The following is a 26,005-nucleotide window of genomic DNA, read 5'->3' as shown; positions in this document are numbered from 1 at the left end:
TTAACCAGTATATCTCTACCCTCTCGAGTCACCTGACAAGTTATTTACCAATACCATTTTTTGGTCATTGTTAGCAGTCATATTTTCTCTTTCTAATGTAGATTGGTTTGGTCTAGAGTAGAAAATCACCAAAGATTTTAAAACTTAATGGTACAACAAATTTGAAGGAAGAAGAGCCCATGAATCAAGGGATGCAGGCAGGTTGTGGATGGACAAGGCAGGGAAACAAATTCTAAAGTCTCCAGAAGGAATGCAGCTCTGCTGATATCTTGATTTTATCTCATAAGACACATTTTGAACTTCTGACCTTCAGAACAATAAGTTAATACATTTGACTTGTGTTAAGCCATTAAAGTTATGTTCATTTGTTATAGCAGCAAAGTAAACTAATATATACAGCATTATTTATAGCTCTATCTCTCCCCACCACTCAATCAAACTACTTTCATAGCAAAGAGTTCAATATTGCCAAATCTAATCTCAAATTTTAACTCAAGTCATCTTACAATGTCATCTTGCTTGATCTCTCAGGAACATTTGATATAAAATACTTCCTCTTTCTTGAAACATTTTTATACTCAACTTCCAGGAGAATGAACAGGGCTTCCCCCTGACCTATTGGCAACTCCTTTTTAATCTCCTATGTTGAATTCTGCTTTTCCTACCAAGCACTGAAGTTTTAAGGCTTAGTACTGGGATATAGTTTCTGACCATTCTTACTCCCTAGCTGATCTTATTTTACATTAAAAACAATCTTTCGCCTTACCTGTCTGTGGTGTCACAGTAGATAAAGTGTTAACCTGGAATACTGAGGTTGCTGGTTCAAAACCCCAGGTTTGCCTGGTCAAGACACATATAAGAAGCAACTACTATGAATTGATGCTTCCCACTCCTTCATCTCCTTTCTGTCTCTCTAATTAATAAATAAAAATTTTAAAACAATCTTTGTCTCTAGCCAGTTGGCTCAGTAGATAGAGTATTGACCCAGTGTATGGACACCCCGGGTTTTATTCCTGGTCAGGGGACACAGGAGAAGTGACCATCTACTTCTCTGCCCTCCCCTTGCCTCCTTCACTCCCTCTTGTCCTCTCACAGCCAGTGGCTCAAGGGGTTCCAGCACTGGCTCTGGGCACTGAGGATAGCTCTTGGTCAAACCATCAATCTCAGGCATTAAAAACAGCTCAGCTGATTCAAGCATTGGTCACAGACAAGGGTTACCAGGTGGACCCTGGTTGGGGCACATGCAAGAGTCTATCTCTCTACCTCCCCTCTTCTCACTAAAAAACAAACAAACAAACAAACAAATAAACAATCTTTATGATGAAGACAACCAAATTTATGTCACCTGCCCAGAAGTCTCCCCTAGGCTTAAATGTCCAACTCTTTGCTCTGCATCTAGATTTTGTTGTCTAATAAGCATCTCAGAAACAATTTCTTTCTCTGCAATCCTTTTACCTCTCCTAGAATTTTTATCTATACATCTTCCCTTTGTCTGAAGCTGAAAGTTGTATTAACTCTACTCACATACCTCTAACCCAAACCTTTATCATCTCCTTCTGCACTTTGCACCAACATCTTATAACTGGCCTTCACTCTTCCCTTTCCCCATTACATCTCCACTATGCCCACCCTTAGTGTTCATCTTCCACACAGCAATGAATGTGATGCTTTTGAACTGTTAACAAGATAAATAAATAAAATGTAATGTAAATTTGATGCTATATAGATAGATACAGAGATATAAGTGCTGAGAAAGGAAGAGGGATTTATATAGCCATAAGCACTATTTAATATATATTATATGTAACATGTTGGGAAGGGACAGGTAAGGCTTGTTCCTCAGCCTTCTTATAGTTTATACAGTTTAAATATTAAAAGTGCTTCCTCAGCCTGTAAGGTTTCTCTGAAAAGATGTCCTTCCCCATCATACTTAGAATAAAATCCTAACTCCTTATAAATCATGTAAGACATAATCCAATCCCTGGCTGCAGTTCTATCATTCACCTCTTTATTCAACCTGAATCAACCACACTGGCCTTTTAGCTGTTCCCTAAGATGCTGGTATTTCCTACTGGAGTCTTTGTTCATGCTGTTCTGTCTGCCTGAGTCCTTCTTCCACCAGAATTTTTTGTGATGCCTCCCTAATGTTATTCAAATTTTTGTTTAAATATAAGTTCATTATAGAGGGATTTCCTGGTACCCTTATTGCCACACACCCTGATTAGATATATAACATCTATAATTTAAGCTTTTTGAGGTTAAAAACCATATTTCATATTTCTCTTGCCACCCAACAGAAATGAAAACAGCACTAAGTACATATGAATGACCAAAAACTAAATATTCTTGACACTGTCTTTTTGATATGAACTCAACATTAGAAATTATCTGGGAGTCCTTTATTCAACTATCTGCTCAGTTATGTCAGGAGATCTTTACCTGAGGCCCTTAATGAAAATTTGAGGGTCCATAAACCTAAAATAGTACAGATAATTATATGGATGTTTGTGTTTTCTTTGAAAAAAGGTCCATAGATTTCCCTAGGTTTACAAAGGGGTCTAGCCTCTGAAGGTTGAAAACAACTGAGCTCTAGAGATATGTATGTTGTGGGCCTCCTCTTCCCAGAGGAAGGGCTGGGGTGAAACCCAGCCAGCTGTCAGGAAGGCTCTGTAATGTTGGTGGGCAAAGGTGGCCATCAGTGCCAACATACCTGCAGTTGACCTTCTTCACTCATCAAGATTCATCCACCTCTACTGAGCAGCCCAACTATTTTACATCAAGATGGGGGAGAAAAATGTGAGATTGGATCTGAATTTAATAATAGACAACATCTTGCATGCTATGAGTGAGGAGGAAACTGGAAGTTAGAGTTTCACCCCCTTAACATTTTGACTCCCCACTCCATCCTGGAGGGCCTTAGAGCTCTTTCAGGTGTTTAGTCATGACTCACATGGTGGTTACAGCCAGGCCATAACACAAGGCGCAGGAAGTGCTCCTGTCTGTGTCTTTCATTTGACAGTAATCACAAACCAATGCATGCCACTTACATCAATGTCTTGTATTAGTATTAACTGATATTTTATGTCTTCAAGGTTGTGTGAGTACACTAAGCTGAACCAGACTTACAGTGCTAGAAGTCAAAATCCTTGTAAAATATCAATCATGGTGTTACACACGTAGTAGGTATTTAATAATTATTTTACCAAGTGATATTGACAGCAAATTAAATAACAAAGTAGTTGTATTTGGTATTTTTCACAATTGAAAGAGCCAAAGTAAGGCCTGGCTTTTAAGAGCAGATTGTTTTTAAACCTCCACTAATATCAATAAAGTCTTTTCAGTTCTAAAATTCTGACATGGATTGAGAGTTTTACTTGATAGCATATTTATGCAGTTCTTGATAGTTTATAAACTACTTGCACCACGTTCTCAATAACTGGGTACTACTTTCAAACATAGAGGAGCTCTGACAGGTTCCCTGATTTATTTCACCTTTCTTTTGGGGAAACCTGAACTATTTAGGTTAATTTTCTGAGAAGCAAGTTTCCCAGCTCCTTTAACTTGGCCTCTGATAGTTTCCTCAGTTACTAACTCCTATTCCTGCTATTAAACCTGTCGGCTCTGATACTATCTGTAGTGGCCATTTAGATAAGACCTGAGGAGCTAATGTTTGTTCACCTGGCAAACCTGGAGGAAGGCTTTGCTGTTCTCTTCTATCTTTCATCAACACTGAAGAACTGCTTAGCAGCTAGACAGTCAAGTTGATCTACTGAAAATAAGGCAGTCGGCTCAAATGGGAGTTCTTAGGGCACCAGTGAATGGCAGCCTGTCCCTGGTTGATGCAAATATGTCATTGATGTTACTATACTGCTCACAAAAATTAGGAAATATTTTATCACTTCATATTAATTTTGAAATATCCCCTAATTTTTGTGAGCAGTATATTTGATTCAAATACAAAACAAGAGTAGAAAAATGTCCATTAGAGACGCTCTTCAGTTTTGAATGGTTCTACTACAATTGCAAGTCTCCAGTGGGTGAGCAGGCTTGCATTGGGAGGATTCCAGAGACTTGATAAATACTGAAAGTTTCAGAACCTCACTGTGTCAAAGGGTAGAGTGATATTTCTTAATTTGACAAATAATACTCATAAACTCAGGGCATCATCACTAATGGCAACAGGGACAATATTTTACAGTGAAGACTAAAATAAATGTAAGAGCAGTTGGGAAATGAAGGAAAATTTCAAAAAACTATGACACTGGTTATGTAGGCCAATAATTCTTATATTGTGGAAGGGAGAAAGGAGCAAGGTCACTCCCACATTTGTGTAGGCAACTGGTCCCAAACGTCCAGCCTGACTGGCCATCAACACTCTGGCTGCCACAGTGGTGGTTTCTGGGTATATATTCTTTTGGGTTGTCATGGAAGGACACTATTAAAATGTAGAAAGTGTTAACGAATTAACCCCATAACAGCCAATTCCATATTTGTTTGTACTAGTATTTAAGAAGTTAGCAGAAAACATTCCTTGACACAATAGATCAAGAGAATTTAATAGTGAGAATAGAAAATGTCCAGAATAAGGGACACAATCTGCAGAAAGGAATGAGATGCAGTCATGAGAACACTGGATTTTAGAGCCGATATCAAAAGGAAGCATGGAAGTTTGGAGATGACCACATTAGGGACACCCAAGGCTGGAGTTGCTGATGCCAACATTTCTTTCCTAGAAATGTTTCTGTAGAGAGTTTCTCCATTTAAATTAGCAGAATCCCAGAGTCTGTGTCTGACTGAACTCAGAAGATTATGTTAGCTCTTTAGCCCTTTAAAAATCAAGTGCATGAACAACATAATCAATAATTCAAATACTATAGAAATGTTTACCTGAAACCTAGGTACTCTTATTGATCAATGCCATCCCTTTAAATTTAATTTTCTAAATAAAATTAAAAAATAAGTGCATGAATAAAAAGCAAATGAGAATGTATTCATAGATGTATATCAATAATAATACCACCAGTGATGAATAGTCCGAATCAGGTGTTAGCTAAGAAGCTGTTGCTGAGTTCTGAGATATTCTTTGGATGTTGGGGTGGATTTTTTAAAGCTTGCTTAATGCCATTTCTAGACCAGAATTTTCATGAGATGTTATTTGCTGAAGTCACTTTTCTTTCAGGACTTCAGGTGCCAAGTTCCCTGCCCTATGGTTGCATGTCTTTTGAGTGACTTCATAAGTATCTTGGTATAGTCTTGCCTGGGCATCTCCTCTGCTCTCAGTGACTGCAATTACAGTACCAGTTTCTGTTCATTTTATATCTTCAATGAGCTCTTTCAATAAATAGTGACAGGATGGAGAGGGAGGAATGAGCAGGATGTTGGGGGTTGAGGAGAAGTTTGGAAACATAAATAAGGCAGTTTGGAGTTTAGTATGGAGGATATTGCCTTTCTATATTCACTAAATCTTTCCCCTCACTCACCATTGCATGATTCATCCACACTGGAAAGATACCATCTAGGGCCTTAGGGTAAACAAGGTCTCGATCATAAAGAAAGAGGATCCAAAATGACAAAAATACAAACTAGGAAGTAAAACACAAAAATATCATTAAGTTAGTTTTCAATCAGAGCATCCTAAGATAACCAAGGAAACATGGCAAAATAAAAATAGATACCTGTTTTAAAGACATTATAAAAATGTAAAATAAAGAAGAAAATTTCATACTATAGAACTATAATATTGATTCTCTGGGGAGTCTGGAGAATTAGGGATCAATTATTTGTCATTGTGGCAGGCAGAGACAATATAGATAAACAGGATTTGCAAACCATGAAGTCATTTTGTTTTAACCAATGACTTCATTTTTCTTTAAATTTTTCCTAGTCATGCTGAGAGAAGCCACATGGAGTGCCTTGAGTCTTACACTTTCCTTGCCTACCCTCTACGTAGACAACACCAGGGAAGCAGGAAGGCTGGGAGAGAGAAGTAGTGAAATACTCCCAGGATCACTCACAAGCTAGATCACAAGTTGGATCTCTCAGTTGCTCAGAGGTTTAAGTTGATCCCCATTCTCTTGTACCCCTTGGCTGTGTTTTTAAAGTGTTTGTCGTCTATATCCAAGTCAATGTAGAGATGGGGGAGAAAAAGGAACTATTAATCTTCCACTCTTCTTATATTCTTCTATTCCAAAGGCTCAATTTCTAAGCTTTAACAAATGAATAAACTCCATTGTTACAAAAAACTTGGCCTTTAGATTTGTGAGGGTGAAGAAGAGGTGTCATGCAAAGTGAAACTGAATGCCCATACTTGTTCTGTTATCTGAGAATTCAGTGTTTGTAGAATTCCTTTTTGTATTTAAGTTTGAGGTCTCAATACTATAGAAACTATTTACTAAGACAATGACAGGTGGAAGAAGGTAGTCATGTCTAATTACAGGCCCTGCTGGGCAGCTGGCATGCTTGATCTCTGTTTGTTTTCATTCGAACTAATGAATGAAAACATAAGCAATGTCCTAGAAATGTGGACAACTATATTAGCAAACAAGCTTACTCTCCCTTGCATATGTATTGCTTCTTTCCAATGTCCATTCATTCAACAAAATGAATGAGATAAATGGGACACCCATTTTATGCCCAGGTAGCTCAGACAGACTGTCTCTCTCTCTCCTCAATTGTCTTTTTCATGTGCCAACTTTGAAGTTCCTCATACCTTTTTTCTTTTATGGTTTCTACTTGCAGAAGTAGTATTCCTTATTGTAACAAGTGAAACATGATGTATAAAAGGAAAAATTAGGTATCTTTCTCTGCAACACTCTCCATTCCCATCAGCCTGCTGCAACCAAGGTTATCTTGGTTGTATTTTGATTAAGAAAGGTCCTTTAAGGCCCTCGCTAGGAAGAAGCTCAGTTCGTTAGAGTATTGTCCTGACATGCTAAGGTTGTGGGTTTGACCCCTGGTCAGGGAACATACAAGAATTAATCAGTGACAGCATAAATAAGTAGAATCAGTATTTCTCTCCTTCTCTGTTTCTGTTTCCTTTCCTTCCTCTCAAAATAAAAATTAAAAAAAAAGAAAATTCCTTTAAACTTCCCTATAAGACAGCAATAAGGATCTTGTCCCAAACATTCACAAAGACACAGAAGCTAATGATAACTGTCAATAATGTGCTCTATTTCTTGAAGACACTGGTCAATGGGATGCAGTCTTCAGGACAATTATGCAAATGCAGTTGCTCTGTTCTACAATAATGGACTCCCAAACAGCCTTGCCACCCAGGAGACACATTCGTCCATATGTATATGTGTATTATATTGCATACACATCTTTGTAACTCACTGTGGATATAGGAAAAGCCAGCGTGGTGAAAAGCAGGTCTCTGAAGGCAGTTATGAACTTAATGTCTTTTTTCTCTTTAATTCTTTTCAGCACATCATCCAGGCAGGCAACCCCGTAGAAAATGGCCTGCAAGAACTAAATTCATTACAACAAATGAGGGTGTTTTAATTTGCTTTAATTAATATGTTCTTTACTGATGTAAACCTTCATCCCTCTGGGAACAATGTTGACTTGAGAAGGAGGAGACTGTCGGCTATTTAGGTTGAAAACCAATTCAAGGGCTGGTCTTCCAGCTCACTGGGCTCTAACCTTGTTCTAAAACTGATTGAGTAAAGGCGTGTATGGAATAATAATGTGTACAGTATTTAGTGTAATGGACTTGAGCTAAAATGGAAACAAAATAGAGTCAGCTTAAACAGAGAATGTAATAGTTAGACACCTTGGCTGCACCAAGGTGGGAAAACCAAATAAACATCAGAAGAGTGGAGAGCCAGGCACGTGGCCAACATGTTCTTCCTAGAAAGAAAAATAGAGAAAAATGCCTAGTGCTGCACTGTAATTAGAAAAGCCAGAGTCAGGGTCAAGAACACTGTGAAGGAGCCCAGTGCTCTCCTAAGGGAGACACAAAAGACCTCTAGCTTATCTGAGGAAGAAGCCAGTGTTTTCCTTCAACAAAGGGAAAGGTCTGAAGGCCTTCCAGGGAGTATCTGTCAGAAAGCAATTTCAGTCCACGGAGATCCAGCAAACCCTGGGCTCTGGTCGTCACTAAATTCTGTGAGATCCTTGAGGGCAGGTAAAGTAAAAGAGGGCCTTTTTCAGGGTGTAAGATCACATAAAGGCAAACTTTGCCCACTCAGTGTTTTGTACAAACTCATGACTTCTAATACAGAGTTGGGGTTGATTTTGAACTATGCTTTCATTGAACTCCATTTTATTCCTTGAAAGCTCTGGATTGATATAAATGGGCCAAGACTTGGCTCTGAGAGTGTGCGTCAGGCAAGTTCTGGAACCTGGGGAGCTGGATGGCTCTGAGAGTGTGCATCAGGCAAGTTCTGGAACCTGGGGTCAAGTTGGCTCTCAGGGAATGATGTGTGAGGGCTGAAATTAGAGAAGCTCTAGCAGAGTTGGCCTCTGTAGGCTGAAGGTATGGGTGGGAGAGAATGCAGAGGTGGTAAGGTCAGGAATACTCCCAGCTGGGTCCTTGTCCAACAGCACCAGTGTCACCTGCAACTTTGTTAGAAATGCAGGACCTCAGCCCACTTCAGACTATAGAATCCAAATCTTTGGAAATGTGGTCCAGGAATTTGTTTCTTTAGCAAACTCATCCAGTGATCTTTATATATGCTAAAATTCTAGAATCACTGGATTAGATATAAGTTTATCACTTAGAAATCCTAGTGACTACTCAAAGCTAGGATAGCTGACTTCTAATGATTTCTTGCTATGTGCCAGGTACTAATCTAGGCTTTGAATTTTTAATAACAACCTTATGAGGTAAGACCTATTAGTATTCCCTCTCTTACCCCATTTCACAGATGAGGTAACTGAGACATAGAGAGATGAACAAACTTCCTTGAAGTCTCATATTTGGTAAAAGTCAAGGCCAGGATTTGAGACCCAGAGTCTGATTCTTGAAACTTAAAAAAAAAAAGTATCAGGTTTCTATGAACAGCTCAGATAAAGAACTGTGGGAGAGAAAAGAGAAAGTTATCTCCAGGTGGGAGAATTAAAAATGACTTCAAAATATACCAATGCTTAATTTTCACTCACCCAGAGATTCTAATTTAATGGGTCTTGGGGTTTGGCCTAGACTTCAGGATATTAAAACATTTTCACCAATGATTCTAATCATGGCAGGTAAGGTCAAGAACCACTTGTGTAGAGGAACTCTATCTGGAAATCAGGCCTGGCCTCAGGAGAGGTGGGGTTGTACTGACCTATGGCGTTGAACCCTCCTGGTGAGATAAGAGTGCTAGAGAGAGGGAAAAGGAAGGGGAAGAGAGAGTGGAGAGAGAAGTGGGAAGTGAAGTGGAGGAAATGCCCTCAACTAAGGGACAGGAGGAGGAAGGGGCAGCAAAACAGCAAGGGTGATCAGGTGGTAGAAAACCAGAAATACATAAGAAACTTGTGGTTTCTGAAGGAGAAAGCTTCAAGCAAGAAGGGAGCATTCCATGGAGGGGTTGGCAACCATTTTAAATGTCATGAAGAGGTTGCCATCCCAATATTGTCATCTACTTTTGACATGTGGGTCCTAGGGCTATAGCATTCGAAGTGCAGTCTTTTGCACATGATGTTAGAAGAAGGTTCTCTGCCACCCTACCTTCCACCCTAGCAGCTCTCACCTCACTGCTGATTTTACTTCCAGCTGTTCAGGCCACAGTAGGCAGCTGCTTTCATTAGGAAAGGCAGGCTTGGGGCCCAGGCTTCGGGTAAGAAGGCCTACACTGTTTTATCAACATAATAATTAATCACACCCTGAGTACTGAGTGTCTGCCAGGATTTCCCTCTTTGGGAAGAGGCTGCCTCCACCCAGCATGTGAAGTCCATGTGACCACTTTCCTCAGCAAGAACCTCCTAGGGTCATCATGAATCGAGCTCATCCTAACTTCCCTTGCATTTCCAGTCGCAGAATGTGGAAATTGGATTGGGGAAAAAAACACATTACTCAGAGCCTCCATGGCTCCTCCTTCATCAGTAAGAATTGTTCCACTCTGCAGACTTGCCAGTCATTCCTCCCCCTCCCCCTCCACCCTCCAGTCACACTTTATTTCACAGGCGTAGGCCACAGTGTATAGACACCAACTGTGTGTATGTGAGGCAACCTTGTCCCCATTGATCTTAATCTGCATTGACTGACATGCCATCATCTGTATCAGCAAGAAATATTTAAGGATCTCCCACATAGGAGCTCAGGAGGGAGGAGCAAGGGTATAGCCAAGAGAAATAAATAGGCAAGAACAAGGGCATAGAGGAACCCTGCAACAGAGCTAGAGGACATGACAGGAAGGCTCGTGACCTCACACAATGAGGAGGCTTCTGGGATACTCAGGACAGGGTTGGATCAGCTCACCAAACAGCACAATGGCCTGCTCTTTCTCTAAGGAAAATACAATGGAATTGTATAAAACATGCACAGAAAGAATAGTCAAGGGAGAAGATGGAAGCTGTCATGGGGTAGATTTTGTTCTTTGTCTCAAAATTGATATGTTGAAGTGATAACTCCGAGTGCCTCAGAATGTGACTGTATTTGGATATACAGTCTTTAAAGAGGTAGTGGAGTTATGACTGGTGTCTTTATAAGAGGAGATCAGGACACAGACATGTAGAGGGAAGGCCATGTGAAAACATAGGAAAAAGGTGACCATCTGCAAACCAGGTTCTCAGGAGAAACCAAATCCTACCAATACCTTGATCTTGGACCTTTAGCCTATAGAACTGAGAAAAATAAATTTCTATTGTTTAAACCACCTGGTCTGTGGTCCTCCATTATGATCACCCAAGCAGAATAACACAGCAGTGTTAAAATAATATAGCAACAATTGGTCTTCTCTTAAAAACATTATTGTCGTTTACATTTTTCAACTATTTTGGCTGCCCAAGAAAGTAGAGTTTGTGGTATCTTCTTGACCAAGATTTACATCAGCCTGACCAGGTGGTGGCGCAATGGATAAGTGTGGGACGCAGAGGACCCAGATTCGAAATCTCAAGGTTGCTGGCTTGGGAGTGTGCTCATCTGGTTTGAGCAAGGCTCACCAGCTTGAGGCCAAGGTCGATGGTTTTAGTAAGGGGTCACTTGGTCTACTGTAGTCCCCTGGTCAAGGCACAAATGAGAAGGCAGTCAATGAACAACTAAGATGCCACAATAAAAAATTGATGCTTCTCATCTCTCTTCCTTCTTGTCTGTCTGTCCCTATCTCTCCCTCTCTCTGTCTCTGTCACACACACACAACACACACACACACACACACACACAAAAGACTTACATCAGAGCTGTTGCTCTCTGACTCTCTTTTTTACCAGTCCTTCCTTAATTCTGTTTGTTCTTTAGTGCCTTTTTCTGAAATGCTGCTGGTCTAAGTTTGTTAGATGTCTTCCATTTCTGTCGCTAGCTGACAAACTTACCACCTGGGAGAGCTTAATTTACATTTTTATAACCAGTGCAATTTACAAAACCATAGCTAAAAGATATTTATTTCTTATATTCATGTGTTTTCACAAAATTCACAAGAATCTTAAAATCACAGAAGCTTCATCTAAGTCATCAAGTTTATGTCTTTGCCTTTAAGCCAGAACCCTTTTAAACTACCACAAGAAATGAGATTTTTTTTCTATTTAAAAAAAAATTCCAGAGAGGGAGATTCCACAAGTTTCCTGAGCAAGATATTACAACTCTTATTTGATGAGTCAAGTAATCCAATGCCCAGCTCAGCACTTTGTGCCTCACTTGAACAGGCAGAGACTTTCTTAGTTCTTGCCTTGCAAATGATGCAATATTTTCAGTGAAAGACTATTTCAGAATAAAACAGCAAATGGAGACTAATTGTGATGAGAATTTTATATAATTGTGGTGGTTAGCATGGTGGCATTTGGAACAGGTAGAGAAAGCCTTTGGCAAATATATCTGTATCTTTTTTTTTTTTTTTTTTTACGGAGACAGAGAGAGAATCAGAGAGAGGGATAGACAGGGACAGACAGACAGGAATGGAGAGATGAGAAGCATCAGTCATTAGTTTTTCATTGCATGTTGCAACACCTTAGTTGTTCATTGATTGCTTTCCCATATGTACCTTGACTGTGGTCCTTCAGCAGACCAAGTAACCCCTTGCTCAAGCCAGCAATCTTGGGTACAAGCTGGTGAGCTTTTGCTCAAACCAGATAAGCCTGAACTCAAGCTGGCAACCTCGGGGTCTTGAACCTGTGTCTTTTGCATCCCAGTCTGACACTCTATCCACTGCGCCACTGCCCAGTTAGACTATATCTGTATCTTAGTAATCATGAATGCATTTAGCTTAAGTAAGAAATTGAGATAAAGGGTAAGAAGAACATAAGGAAGAAATGATCTAAAGAACACAAGCTGGAATGATGAAGGGGATAAAAGAAAAGGAACAAAGGAACAAAGAGCATCAAAGGACAGGTTGGAAAGAAGAATAACAAAAATACTTGGCCAGAGTGGTGGTGACCACAGGCAGCAGTGTAGTAGTGAGATGGTGATAGGGTAGACTGTCTTACAGGTGGGTCCTTAAAAAAGTGCCTCTTACTAGTGAGAACCATGTTCTCATCACTTATTCATGCAACAACATCACAGTGTCTGTTTGGTGCTAGAAATTGTATTAGATATAATGCAGTCCAGCGCAGGCTCTATATAAATATGTTTTTATTAGGAAGGAGAAAGAGGCAGAGGAGGAGGAACCTTTTCTGTATGTTTATTATATTTTACATTATGTAAGTCTGTTTCTTGGGAAACAGAACCCGAGACTCTGAGGTCTGCCTGCAGAGTGCTCCTTGAGATTGCTCTTAGACCATCTGTGGGTGCAAGGGAAGAAAGTAGGAAACAGGACTGAGCAGCAGGGAAAGCTAAAAGGCAACGTGGCTGCATGGAATCAGCTGATCTTTGAAGAAGTCCTGGAGTTGAGTGGGCCCTTCACAGTTGTGCTGGAGCCTTGCCTTTGTATCCCAAATCAACCAGTCATCGGAAACAGCAACCACAGGGAGGTCCCTAAGCCTTGGTCTAGACAGTGCCCTTTTGCTGAACCCAGTTCTGGGATGGGCAATCAGCTGGGAGCCATCAGCAGCCAACATTTTTCCCAAGAGCTGGCAGATGAGTACCTCAGAGCTTGGGAGGTGGGGGATCTGAGTGCCACCCATAGTATTCACTGCATTTGAAGAAACTGAGGCACAGAGAAGTTGGGTAACTTACTCATGATTCCACAGCAAATGAATGGTATACCCTGGCCTTCCATCATTCATCTCTATACTGTGTATAAATCTACCAAAATGCTGTCATGGGTGCTCAATAAATTATAGCTATTTTATTTTGGATTTTGGATGAGCTCCTTCTATCAGCTCTCATCCTTTTGGCTTTGAAAGGTAAAAACAGTGGCCTTAAGGAGATGAGACCAGCCTTCTTGGAAAAAGGGAGACATGAAGGCTGGGTACTGAGTTTTTACATCAGGAGTTTGGAATTGGTTCCGTAATGTAGAGGAAAGCCATTGCAGTTTCCTGAGTAGCAGACCATACTTCTCAAACAGGCTTATGATGTTTAAAACCAAATCAGACCAAAAACAGTGTTTTGGGAAGATTAATCTGGAATCTGGTGATGGATGGTTGAATTGTTAATGAGAAAACAATGAGATAATCTGGTCATCCAGGTAAAAATTAATTAGAACCTGTAATGAGATAAACAGTAAGGTTGGGGAAGATGGGATGAACCTAGCAAAAAACCAAACAAACAAACAAAAAACCCCCACAGGATTTAGTGGCTAACTAGTTAGGGAAGCAAAAAGGGAATTAATGCTAGAAAATAATATTGTCTAACAAAATGAGTGTTTTTTGTTTTGTTTTCAGAAAACATGGGGGCTCTGGGGCATGTAACCAAGATAAAATTAAGGAGTCAGGGAATTGGTTTATAGAAGTTAAGTGACAAATCTGTGCTTACCCATGCTAATGTGAGGTAAGACTCTGGAATTTGGATTTGATTTGACCATTATTTCTGGCTATTGAAACACCTATCTTTTCATTGACCATTTTAATATAAAACCAACAAATACACAAAGCTAAGGTTTTTACTATCTTATTCTATCTCTAAGAAAGCATTTCTTTTCTTTTCTTTTTTTTCTTCGTCTGAAGCTGGAAACGGGGAGGCAGTCAGACAGACTCCCGCATGCGCCCGATCGGGATCCCCCCAGCACGCCCACCAGGGGGCGATGCTCTGCCCATCCGGGGTGTCACTCTGTCTCGACCAGAGCCACTCTAGCACCTGGGGCAGAGGCCAAGGAGCCATCCCCAGCGCCCGGGCCATCTTTTGCTCCAATGGAGCCTTGGCTGCAGGAGGGGAAGAGAGAGACAGAGAAGAAGGAGAGGGGGAGGGGTGGAGAAGCAGATGGGCACCTCTCCTGTGTGCCCTGGCTGGGAATTGAACCTGGGACTTCCGCACGCCAGGCCGACGCTCTACTACTGAGCCAACTGGCCAGGGCCAAGAAAGCATTTCTTTAGTTGTTATTTTCTGGGCTTTTTAACCCCCATAAAATTCTATGATTGAAATAAATTATCACCTTGATATTTTCAACCACACTAAAGCTGTGTTCAAGCCTCAGATATTTCAGGACAAAAATCAAAGGTCTGCAAATGACCAGAGGAGAAGCAGAACTTCGAAGCTTGTTTGACTGGAACTTTCTAAATTTTCAACCCTTACCATTTCAGAGTATCACTCTTTTGTAACCATGCATGTATAACCTCTGCTTAGGAATATGATTCCAAAGGAATGGAATATTTTGTCCAGTTTCTGAAATCAGATGTTGACACTGGCACTTGACATTTTAGTTAAAAATATTATATATTAATTAACACCCCCAAAGGATGTGCCATTTTTAGCTTTTAATTCTAAAAATATGTTTACATGTTCCCAAAAGTTTTAAAAAATCTTTTCTTTTCTTGCATTTCTTCCCACTCTATTCACCAGAATGTAATCAGCATGGCTAGAAAGAGAAAAAGGGATCAAGCCTTGTTAAGAGTGGAAAACTGTGTTTGCTATTAGGTTGGGTGATTTTGTCCTTTAAGATGGAGCCTTGAGCCTATGAAAAATTAAAGTGGGGATCTGAACACAGCAATATGTGGTTGGTTTTCTCAGATAAATTGTTAGTCTCTGTGTGTTGTAAAATGGCACTATTCCTCAATTGGAAGAACACTTAATATGCAACCGACCCCATTTTGCCTTCCTCACAGACTTACCCAAGCAAAGTTCAAAATCCCTCCTGCATCTGTAGTCAATCTCATGGTGAAAAATGAATTTAGTCCTTCAATTTGGGTCAACTGAGAAAAGCCCCAAGATAAGATAAGATTCTTTGAAAAAAAAAAAAGCATTTAACTATTAACACAAAGTATAACTATGGATAACTTCTAAATCAGCCTTCTCAAAGCAAATTGTTAACTAAAAGAGAGAGCCAAAATTCAAAAACAATGAAGAAGGAAGAGAAATAATAGAATTTTGTATCTAATAAAATCTAAAATCTAAAGATCTGATACTATACATAAATAGGTTGCTTCCTGAGATGGTCATATGGACTTACCAGATTAAGGAATGTCAAATACTTCCACTGTCCACCATTTTGAAAGATTATGGATTTCAGCTTATCCGCTTTTAGCTGTGAGATGTAGTAATTGAGGAAAATATACCAGTTCAAAACCAGGAAGTGGTATATGCACATAGAAGTCCTCGTCATGGCTCGTACTGCCCAGGAAACAATGAATGTCTCTGAATGCCTTCCGCAGCTTTCCTCTGGTGTTTGTCAGTTGGGTAAGAGCTGAAGTCCCACAGCAGGCTGGGGAACTGTAAAACACACCCCTCTGGGATTGAGAGTTTCAACAAGATTGAATTTTGCTTCCCGATAAATTTCAGTGACAGGATTATTGTTTGTTTTAAGATGTACCATTTAGATAATAGGTAATCTGCAGATTTGCATAAAAGCAGGGATCAACCCAATAGTTGTATTCTGCTCTACCAGGCTGGGATGATTTAAGTGACCTTATTACGAAAGACCACTACATTGACAAAATACCATCACGGCTGCAATCTCTTTTTTCTCCTTTTCATTTGAGCAGAACAAGGAAGTCACAATAATATCTCTTAAGAAAATGAGGAGCAGACTGATAAACCTGAAGGGAGAGATTTGGGACATGTTGGGGCATGGGCAGAGGCAAAGTAGAAAGGGAAAGAGTATTGCAATCTTGCTCCTGAGGTGTCTGAGGCCCCATAATATCTGAAACAACCTTTGGACCTCCAGGGACCAGTTCCAAGTTTTTTTTTGTTTGTTTGTTTGTTTTTAAGGTTTTGTATCTAAGAGAACCAAGTGTTACCCAGGGCACTCCAGACACTTTTTTTGCATAAGTGTTTTATACCGTGGGAGGGAAAAAGCAGAACAAGTGGTCTGTGGCCAAAGAAGCATAGGCAAAAGTGAGTGGTCTTGACCTCAACATACCTGAGTTTAGACATTTCTTAGAAAATTGAAGGTCTCTGCATTGCCTTAGAGAGGACAAGAATGTGTTTAGGCTGGGGAGAGTTTGAAGAACTGAGCCCTGCTTCAAGCTGGACAAAAGGGAACTGAGAGCTGAAAGGGTGATACCTTGTGACATCACCAGCTAGTTTCCCTGGGCAACTAAGAGGGTTCTAAGTAAATTCCTAAGGGAAATGTTCTCAATGCACTTATGAAGGTTTGTATTTGGTGCTGCTCAATGATTTCACCAGGGTTTACAAGTACTGGGTGAAAGAACTGAGGGCTGTACATATAGGACAAAACAAAATAAACCCATCACTTAAAAGTCAGTTGTTGGCCCCCAACCTTTGAAAACTGCACATGGGTGTAGAGCATACCTGAGCCAACAGGAAAGTGTCTGCACTGTAAACATTTCCAAAGGAGAGGGTGATCTGAGAAATGGGTAACATAAAAGTCTGTACACAATTCCATGGCCCAGATTAAAATTGCAACAGGACCACAGGGAACAGATGGACAACTGTCAGAGGGAAGAGGAAAGAAGGGGTGGGATCAAAGAAGGTGAAGGGATTATCCAAGTTATATGTACATAACACATATATACAGACAATAGAGTAACAAGTCCCAGATGGAAAGGAGGGGATAGAGGTAGGGAGTGGGAGGGAATGGGGAAATATGAATGGAAAGATACTTTGCATGGGGCGTAGGGGCATGATAACGGAGGTGTCTATTGAATGGGACACTTGAAACCTTGTCCACACAATAAACTAAAAATAAAAATGTTTTTAAATTGCAAATAACAATAGCAGCTAATACTTTTTAGTATTTAATATATGACAGACATTGTTTCAAGTGCTTTACACATATTAATACATTTACACTCTAAACACCACCATAAATTAAGTACTTGTATGATCCTCATTTTTACATGTGGAAATTGAAACCCAGGCTGCTAAAAGAAAGTATTTAAAAACTTAAAGAGAGAGAGCTGCAGTCTGAACTCTAACCAGTGTGCCTGACCACAAAGAAACAATGTTTGTTTTGCACAGCCTCAGACTTCCTTTGCATTTCTCCACTCCTTACTGAGCCCTTTAAATCCTCTTTTTCTCCCATCAGAAAATTCTCAATAAGACATGTTTTGAAACTTGGTACACATATGAATTGTTGTGCTGTATCTTCCAGGGCATTTTCATGGTAAATATAACTATAGATTTAGAGGTTTTATTCCTTTATACAAACATCTCAAGCATAAAAACATTTCTGCAGAAGAATAAAAATTTGAGGCACAAGTGAAAAGAAAAGAAAGACAAAGACCCAAATCTCTGAAATGTGTATGTTCAAACCTGGAGACTGACCATTTAATACCTGGATATTTTCCCCTTGCATTAGCCTCTATGTTCACAGATAAGGCCTTTCATAAATATTGATAAAATTATTTAAATTTATTTGTAAGAGTTTTGACATTTAATAGTAAATTTCAATTGTTAGCATTTTAATAAATAAAAAAATATAATATACATACAGTTATACACTACTTAAAAAGGGGATACATGCTTAGAAATGTGCCATTAGACAATTTTGTTGTGCAAACATCAGATAGTACATGTACACAAATCTGGCTGATATAGCCTACTATACATCGCCTATTGCTCAGTAAGAAAGTGTAAAGCCAGTAGCGACGGCCACTATCACAGCCACCTGGCCAATGCAGGTTTGCATGAGATTTGGACAGTCGGTAAAAAAACAACAGAGCCAAGAACTGGTGGGCCATTACCTTTAATCCTAGCTTGCACCCAGTGGGCAAGTAAAAATACACACTGGGCTCCAAAACCCACTCATTCAGTGCTCACAAAGCTACGGACTTATCTGAGTTTCCTAAAATCAAAGGTTTCTAGCTCACCAGCCTTATTCACCTCTGTTCCCATCTCCTTCTCTCTGCACAAACTCTACACTAACTGCCTTCTCCTTCAGCACTCCACCATCTTCGCTGCTTCTCTTGGCCTTCTCCACATGGCCTTTCTCTGCCCTCCTACAGCATGGGCTCCTCCTAGAATGTCATCACTCTTCTCTAATACTAATCTCAGGAACCGAGAGAGCAAGCTCCTAGTCTGCCCCACTTTATAGTGTAGAAATTAAAACCTTTAATCCAATACACAAACAAGGAAGTCTCTGATACAAAGTCACTTATCTGAGGCATAATGGGATTCCTCATGAGAGTGCACCATCCCATATCATGCAATCAGTCAAGGGTGTGGGGAAAGCTTAGTCTTAAAATTAAGCCTTAGGCTATAACCACCCTGCTGGCTTACAGCCTGTCCCCCACACCCAATGCAAACTATAAGCAAGCAAACATATATCATATTTAAAAACTTATTTGACCAACAGGGAGGAAAAATAATTTTCCCTTTACCCTTCTGGGTTCTTGGCTGGGACATCCTTGAAATAAAAAACAGGTTAACAAGATATTGGGCAGATAAAACATATTATGCTCACTTTGTTAAAGATGGCACTGCCCATGTGGAAGCCCATTGCCCAGGTGATGATATTAGTTGCCCTTACTGCTTGGGATGGGCATGATTATATTAATGTGTGTTGGAGGAGGGCTTTCGTGCCAAAAGGTTTTAAAACAGGGGTTGGGAATATTTTTGGATGAGAGAGTCATGAAAGCCACATATTTTAAAATGTAATTCTGTGAGAGCCATACAATATGTTTAACACTAAATACAAGTAAATGTGTGCATTTTGTGTAAGACCAACACTTTTAAAGTACAATAAGTCTCTGAATTCTTTTTAATAACGTTGTTATGCTGTTGCTAACCAATGATGAATAAAGTACTTCTTACCATTAATGAGACTTCTGGTGCTGCATGGTTTTGCTGATGGCTTTGTAGTCTGGTTGATACGTGGTAAGGTTAAGCTTCATGCAGGCGTTGAGAATTCCATCCATTAAATGTGATCATAGGTTGGTCCTAACGTTCTTTAGATGTGAGAAAGACTGCTCACATGCATACGTAGAGCCAAACATTGTCAGTACAGCAATACTCACAGGCTGTAGTGTGTGGTATGTGACGAGAAGAGCATTCCAAGTTTTGACAATCAGCTGAGTCCACAGGTTGAAGTTTTTTCATTTCTCCCCACTTGTGTTTGCTCGCCAACTCTGCTTGCTGTCGTGCAAGTCTTTACAAATCTTCATTCAGTGACTTGAACTTATTCACCCACATGTCTAAGGCCTTCAGCTCAGCAACTTGTAGCTCAAAATCTCTGACAGAGACACCGGGGATGTAACTCAGTTCAGTGATGTCCACTGCACACTCATGTGGATGGGTGATGGACTTAAAAAGACGAGTGCGGTCACGAAATTTTCCAAAGCGTGCTTTGAATGACTGCAGGAGATTAGATGTGAAGCCCGCTAACTGCTGGAGATCAAGATGTTGAGCAGGGTCACTTGTTGTGCATGCATCTTTAAACTCTCCCAATTTTTCAAAGTGTAGTAAACAACCTGTTTCAATGTCGGCGATGAAGAGTTCCAGTTTGTTTTGAAATGCAAACACTGTTTGTTGAAGGGGTAAGACTGTATTTCCAATGCCTTGCATTTTCACATTGAGCTGGTTCAGATGTTCAGTCATGTCCATGAGATAGTAGAACTTCAGAAGCCACTCAGTGTTAGCTAACTCAGGATGCATGATGTTTTTCATTTCAAGAAAAGTCCAGATTTTTCTCAGACAAGCCAGAAAAAGGCTGGGCACCTTCCCTCTTGACAACTAATGCACATTGCTGTTTAGAATCAGGCCAGGATAATTATTTCCAACTTCATCCAGCAGTGTTTTAAACTGGTGATCATTTAAAGCTCAGGCAACAATAAAGTTGACTACCCAAATGAACAGGGACATCACCTTACCAAGCTGCTCACCATACATCTGAGCACAAAGCGCCTCCTGATGTAGGATGCAGTGAAAACTTAGGATGGGTCTCTTTTTATGTTCATGAAGAAGTGCTATGAATCCTCTGTTTTTCCCCACCATGCACAGAGAACCATCAATACACACCGGAATAAGTTTATCCATCAGTAGATTTTTTTCTTTAGCGAACTCAGTGAAAGACTTGAATAAATCCTCTCCTCTTGTTGTCTCTTTCATAGGCAAAACAGCAAGATTTTCCTCACATAGTATGTCACCGACAACATACCTTGCAATCGCGCTGAACTGGAATAAATGACTTATGTCTGTTGACTCATCCAAAGTGAGAGAAAAGAATGATGCTGCATTTATGTCCTTCACTTGTGTTGCCTCAATTTGATTTGCCATGATGATGGTATGATCGTGAACAGTTCCTGCTGACAGAGGCATGTCTTTTATTCGTTTGATTATCTTGTCTTTATCTGAAAAGTCATCAAAAAGTTCATTGGCAACATCAAGCATGAATGTTTTGGCATACTCCCCATCTTTGAATGGCTTTCTGTTTCTCACAACTGCTAAAGCACCAGCAAAATTAGCCGAATTCCAGTCACCTTATTGGGTCCAAACATGGAGTTGCTGCTGACTAGCTTGCACTCTGCACAGTAGCTCTTGACATGCTTTCTTCCTGCTGTCCCCCGCTGGATATTTCAATGCAAATGTAGTATGGTGTGTTTCAAAGTGCCACTTTATATTTGACAGTTTCATCGATGCAATTTTATCATTGCATATTAGACACACTGCAGAACCTGCTCTCTCCACAAAGGCAAAATCCTCTGTCCATTCCTGCTGAAAAGTACTATACTCCTCATCTTTTTTTCTTTTAGCCATCTTCTTCGTCAGAAGAGTTTTTGCAATTAGCTAGCTGACTACTTGATTAAAAGGAGGGAAGTTTACTTCCTGACCTCACAATGACCTGTGTATGTTACATATTATCCAATAAAAATTTGGTGTTGTCCCAGAGGACAGCTGTGATCGGCTCTAGCCACCTGCAACCATGAACATGAGTGTAGGAAATGAATGGATTGTAATACATGAGAATGTTTTATACTTTTAACGTTATTATTTTTTTGTTAAAGATTTGTCTGCGAGCCAGATGCAGCCATCAAAAGAGCCACATCTGGCTCACCAACCCCAGCCCTACACTGATCTTAGCTCTCTCTCCCTTCCTGGAATCCTGAGATTAACCTCAAGGCATAGGAGGAGAGATAGATACTGAAAAAATTTGTGAATGTCTTTGATTGTATTACCTTGAACTACATTTTCTGTGAACCTCCTAGACCAGTGGTAGTCAACCTGGTTCCTACCGTCCACTAGTGGGCATTCCAGCTTTCATGGTGAGTGGTAGCAGAGCAACCAAAGTATAAATAAAAAGATAGATTTAAGTTGTATAGTAAGTTGTTTTATAAAGATTTATTCTGCCAAACTTAGCGAAAATCCGACATAGTACTTGGTAAGTAATTATTATTATATGTTTTAACTTGCTGTAACTCTGCTTTATAAATTTTATAAAGTCAAGTTACTTCCCTACTTTATAAATCACCATTACTGTGGAATCGGCGGGTGGTTAGAAAATTTTACTATTCACAGAGATGCAAAAGTGGGCAGTAGTTATAAAAAGGTTGACTACCCTGCCCTAGATAAATGTTAATCTTGTTAATGTAATGTAAATCTTGTTAAATGTTAATCTTGTTAATGATTGTGTCATGCTGTCATGCCCCCACACCTGTAGGTGGTCAAAGGGTATATAACCAGCCTCTGAAATATACTTAGTGAGCACTATTTGGGTCTGCAATTGCCCCATGTTAGCCATATGCAGCCGGCATATTTAACAAATCTTCTCCTTCAATAAGACTCTTCAAAATTCATCTTGACTGAGTGTCTCTACATGGACTCAATGAAATGAGGTACAGTGCCTTTCAGAATCTAGGGTACAGTACTTTATAACAAGAGTTCAAGGAAAAGCTGGCCCTGAGCTGGGCTAATCCTACCAACACTACTAACATGCTCTGATTGTCTATCTCGGTCTTGTGAGTTTATCTTCCTCCACCAGGCCTTTACATGCTGGTTTCCCAGGAACCAGGGCCAACCACTGACCATTTTACACTGCATATTTACCCTGGTGATTTTGCCCACTATTATGGTTTCTACCACTACTTTATAGTTTATGACCACAAATTATATACCTCTAGTCCCAGCCCTCTCTCCATCCTCATAAAACTTCAAACATATTCTCAACCACTTGTTGGACATCTCCTGAATGAGTTGGGTACACATCAAACTCAAGATGTCTAAAATGAACTCACGACATCCCCCTAAATCTGGTCTTTTTTCTCTATTCTGTCTTCTAAGGATGCCCTCTCAACCTCTTGTCTTCCTTGTCTCCTGTCTCTTCCTTTCACCCCAAATCTACTTAATCACCAAATCTTGCCAAGTACAACTCCCAAATCAAGCTCAAATCACTTCTATTCTTTCCATCCCTTCTGCAACCATCCTAATTCAAGTTTTCTTTACTTCTTTCCAGTGCGATAGCAACTGTCTTCTAACTGGTTTTCCTGATTCTGTTCTCTTCCTCCAACTCTGTTCTTCACAATGCCAGGGAGTGATTTATCTAGAATGCCAATTTTACCACATGCCTTTTCAGCTTAAGCACCTTTATTGAATCAATATTGGCCACAGCATAACATCCAAATTCTATAACTTCTAATAAACTTCCTACTTCCATATGGCTCTGTTACTCTGTCCAGCCTCACTTGTCTCACACCTGATCTTCCTCCAAAACCACCAAACTGGCAGAGTTTTTCACCCACACCTGGCTATGTTATGTTCCAATGCCTTTATTCCCACTGTCTCCTCTCCCTGAGGGTCTGCTCTCAACATGTCTTTCACTGGTTAGCTCATAACTGTCCTTCAAAATGCAGGTCAACAGTTTCCTTCCCTAGGAACCTTTTGCTGAGCCTCTCCTCAACCAGGTTATATTAAATAAACCCTTCTAGTCTTTAATACCCCTTGCATCTCTGTAAATTGCATGATGATTACTTAGTGTCTTAGTCTATTTGGGGTGCTATAACAAAAATATCATATATTGGGTATAAACAACAAAAACATTTCTCACAGTTCTAGAGGCTGGGCACCACCAGATTCAGTGTCTGATGAGAGCTCACTTCTTTCACAATTGTCTTATCACAGTGTCCTTATATATCAGAAGGAGCTAAGGGTCTCTCTGGCTTTTCTTTTGGAAAGACACAAATCTAATTCATAGGGGTTCTACCCTCATGATCTAATCATTTCCCAAAAGACCCACCTCCTAATACCATTACTTAGGCAGTAAGATTTCAACATATAAATTTTGCAGAAACAATAACATTTAGGCTATAATGATTAGAAATTAATCTTTTTATGTGCCATTATCTCCCAGGGTTCATAGGTAGTGTGTTTGGATTCCTAGAGCTTAGTATAGTGCTGGGAACATTGTAAGAACTTAATATATATCTACTGAGTAAATGAATATATACATAGTAGGCATAATTTTCTACTGAGCCTTACTATAAATCTGTTTCATTCAATTAAAACCTACTATTCTCTAAGTGTTTAGCTATTGAGTTCGGCAGGGGGCGGGGGCAGGTAGAGTATTAAGATGAGTAAGACATAGCTAGAGTCCTGGAGGAACTCACAGTCAATGTCAGAGACAGATATGTAAACAAAAACTTACAGCATGATGTGATAAGTACTATACTATAGGCATCTATAACGTGCTAATAAAGCCTAAATTATCCCTGCACATTATTCTGCTTTTTTGAAAATATAGAAGACAGAGTTAAAGATGAATGCATTGAGAAAATTATGGGAAACTTCAGATGCTATGCCAGAGGAGATGAGGATTAAAGTAATCTCTCTGAGTAAAGTAGTAATGGCCACTAGCAATGATAATACTTTTGTCTAATAGGGATTATCACTCATTCCTAGGCCAGTCTCAGAGTGACGAGGTACAATAAGCAGCAGGTCAAACCTGGGATTGAGTCTACTTGATAACCTTGGTTTGTCAACCATCAACCTCATTGGGGTGTCTATTTCCTCAAGTGTGCCATGGAGCCCAAGCATTCTGGAGGGTTGATTGTTTCCTAAAGCCAGGACATCTGGGTTAAAGGAGCAATTGACCAGGGCTGGCATCTGAAGAGACTGGAGAGAAGCTCCAAGCCCACACAGATACACTTCCACTCCCACATATATGGAACCAACCAAAGTGGAAGGTTTTGGAAGACCCTCCACATGATGACCACAAGTAGCACATTGCTGAAACTAAAATGGCAGAGCTCAGAATTCTTGAGTTTATGGTGAAAATCTTTGAGGGAATATGGTTTTATTCTGGCACAAGGGAGAAGCCCTACCACTGCTGGTGCTAAACAACTAGCCAGTAAACTAAGCAACTCCTCCAGGGGTGTCTGGGCCCTCAACATTTTCATGCTGGCAGGTACTTCCATATGTTAATAAATCTTTGTTTGCATCAATCAATTCTGGTACTGTGGTATTCTTAATATCTATTTAAGGCTTCTCTAACTCTTGAGCTTTCTGATTATTACCACCCTCATCATATAGTACTGTTTGTATTTCCCTACAACTCCTACTGTCTCTGAACTAATATCACCCTCACTGTTTCCTAAAGGCCTCTTCCCAATAAAAGGTAGACGATTCTGGAGATAATTAAATATGTAGTATATATGTTGCCTAGTTGAAGCCAAGACAAAGGGAGGCTAAGATCTTCCTTCTAGTGGATTTTGCATCCTTAGTAGCTCTTGTCCATTTTTTGTACACACAGCTGAAAACTGATTAGAATGAAACTTACTCATTGGTATACTTATACCACATCTAAGAGTACTTGTATTTTTCAGAGGTCACTGTGACTGCATTTCCTTTTAAAAACTAGAGCATTCATTAAACCTCCATCTGAAGTCCATTTGATAAGAATATATTTAGGTTTGCAGCAACCAAACCAAACTGTGAAAGACACTGGAATATATATTTTAGACTATGAGAAATTTTGTGGCCCACAAGTTTGCCCATTGTACTGAGAAACCTGATTCACATGTGCCTTACTCCTTGAACTCTAGCTTTGCTTTCACAATGAAATACAGTATTCTGTGGTGATCTCAGATTCACCCAGAGGAGCACAGTCCTCTATTAATGGTTTGAAGGTACACTTTCAGTTTGGACACTAACAAATGCTTCCTGTTTACAAGCGTGAAGTTGACTCACATTGCTTTAAAAGTTTAGAGCAGGAAAGATCGATTTGAGGTTAGTTGATATTATTGTTTTTATCTTTCAGGTGAGAAAATAAAAGCTCAGAGAAGTTAAGTGACTTTATCAAAATCACACAGCTATTAATGAGGGAGTGATGACCAAAACACAGGTCTCCTAACTACCACAGTAAGCTTTTACTGTTTCTTGAATTACCTTGTTTTGTTCACAAATTCTACAATTGTAAAGTGAATTTCTCTTGCATGAATTAGTTTG

General features: G+C 39.8%; 1 protein-coding gene across 1 annotated transcript in view; it reads right to left on the bottom strand.

The window, feature by feature from the left end:
- Positions 1-15,804, bottom strand: part of ADTRP (androgen dependent TFPI regulating protein) — an 85,422-nt gene extending 69,618 nt beyond the window's left edge. Inside the window, exons 1-3 of the mRNA XM_066264922.1 lie at positions 15,621-15,804; positions 7,336-7,470; positions 5,481-5,582 (exon numbers count right to left, since the gene is read on the bottom strand). Coding sequence (XP_066121019.1) covers positions 5,481-5,582; positions 7,336-7,470; positions 15,621-15,773 — 390 coding nt within the window. The 5' untranslated portion in view covers positions 15,774-15,804. The remainder of the gene's footprint in view (positions 1-5,480; positions 5,583-7,335; positions 7,471-15,620) is intronic.
- Between the last annotated feature and the right edge of the window lie 10,201 nt (positions 15,805-26,005).

The sequence above is a fragment of the Saccopteryx bilineata genome, chromosome 3 (assembly GCF_036850765.1).
Source record: "Saccopteryx bilineata isolate mSacBil1 chromosome 3, mSacBil1_pri_phased_curated, whole genome shotgun sequence".
In the NCBI taxonomy this organism is placed as follows: Eukaryota; Metazoa; Chordata; class Mammalia; order Chiroptera; family Emballonuridae; genus Saccopteryx; species Saccopteryx bilineata.
Note: the sequence above shows the minus strand (reverse complement) of the source record. Positions and strands in the feature narration are given on the sequence as shown.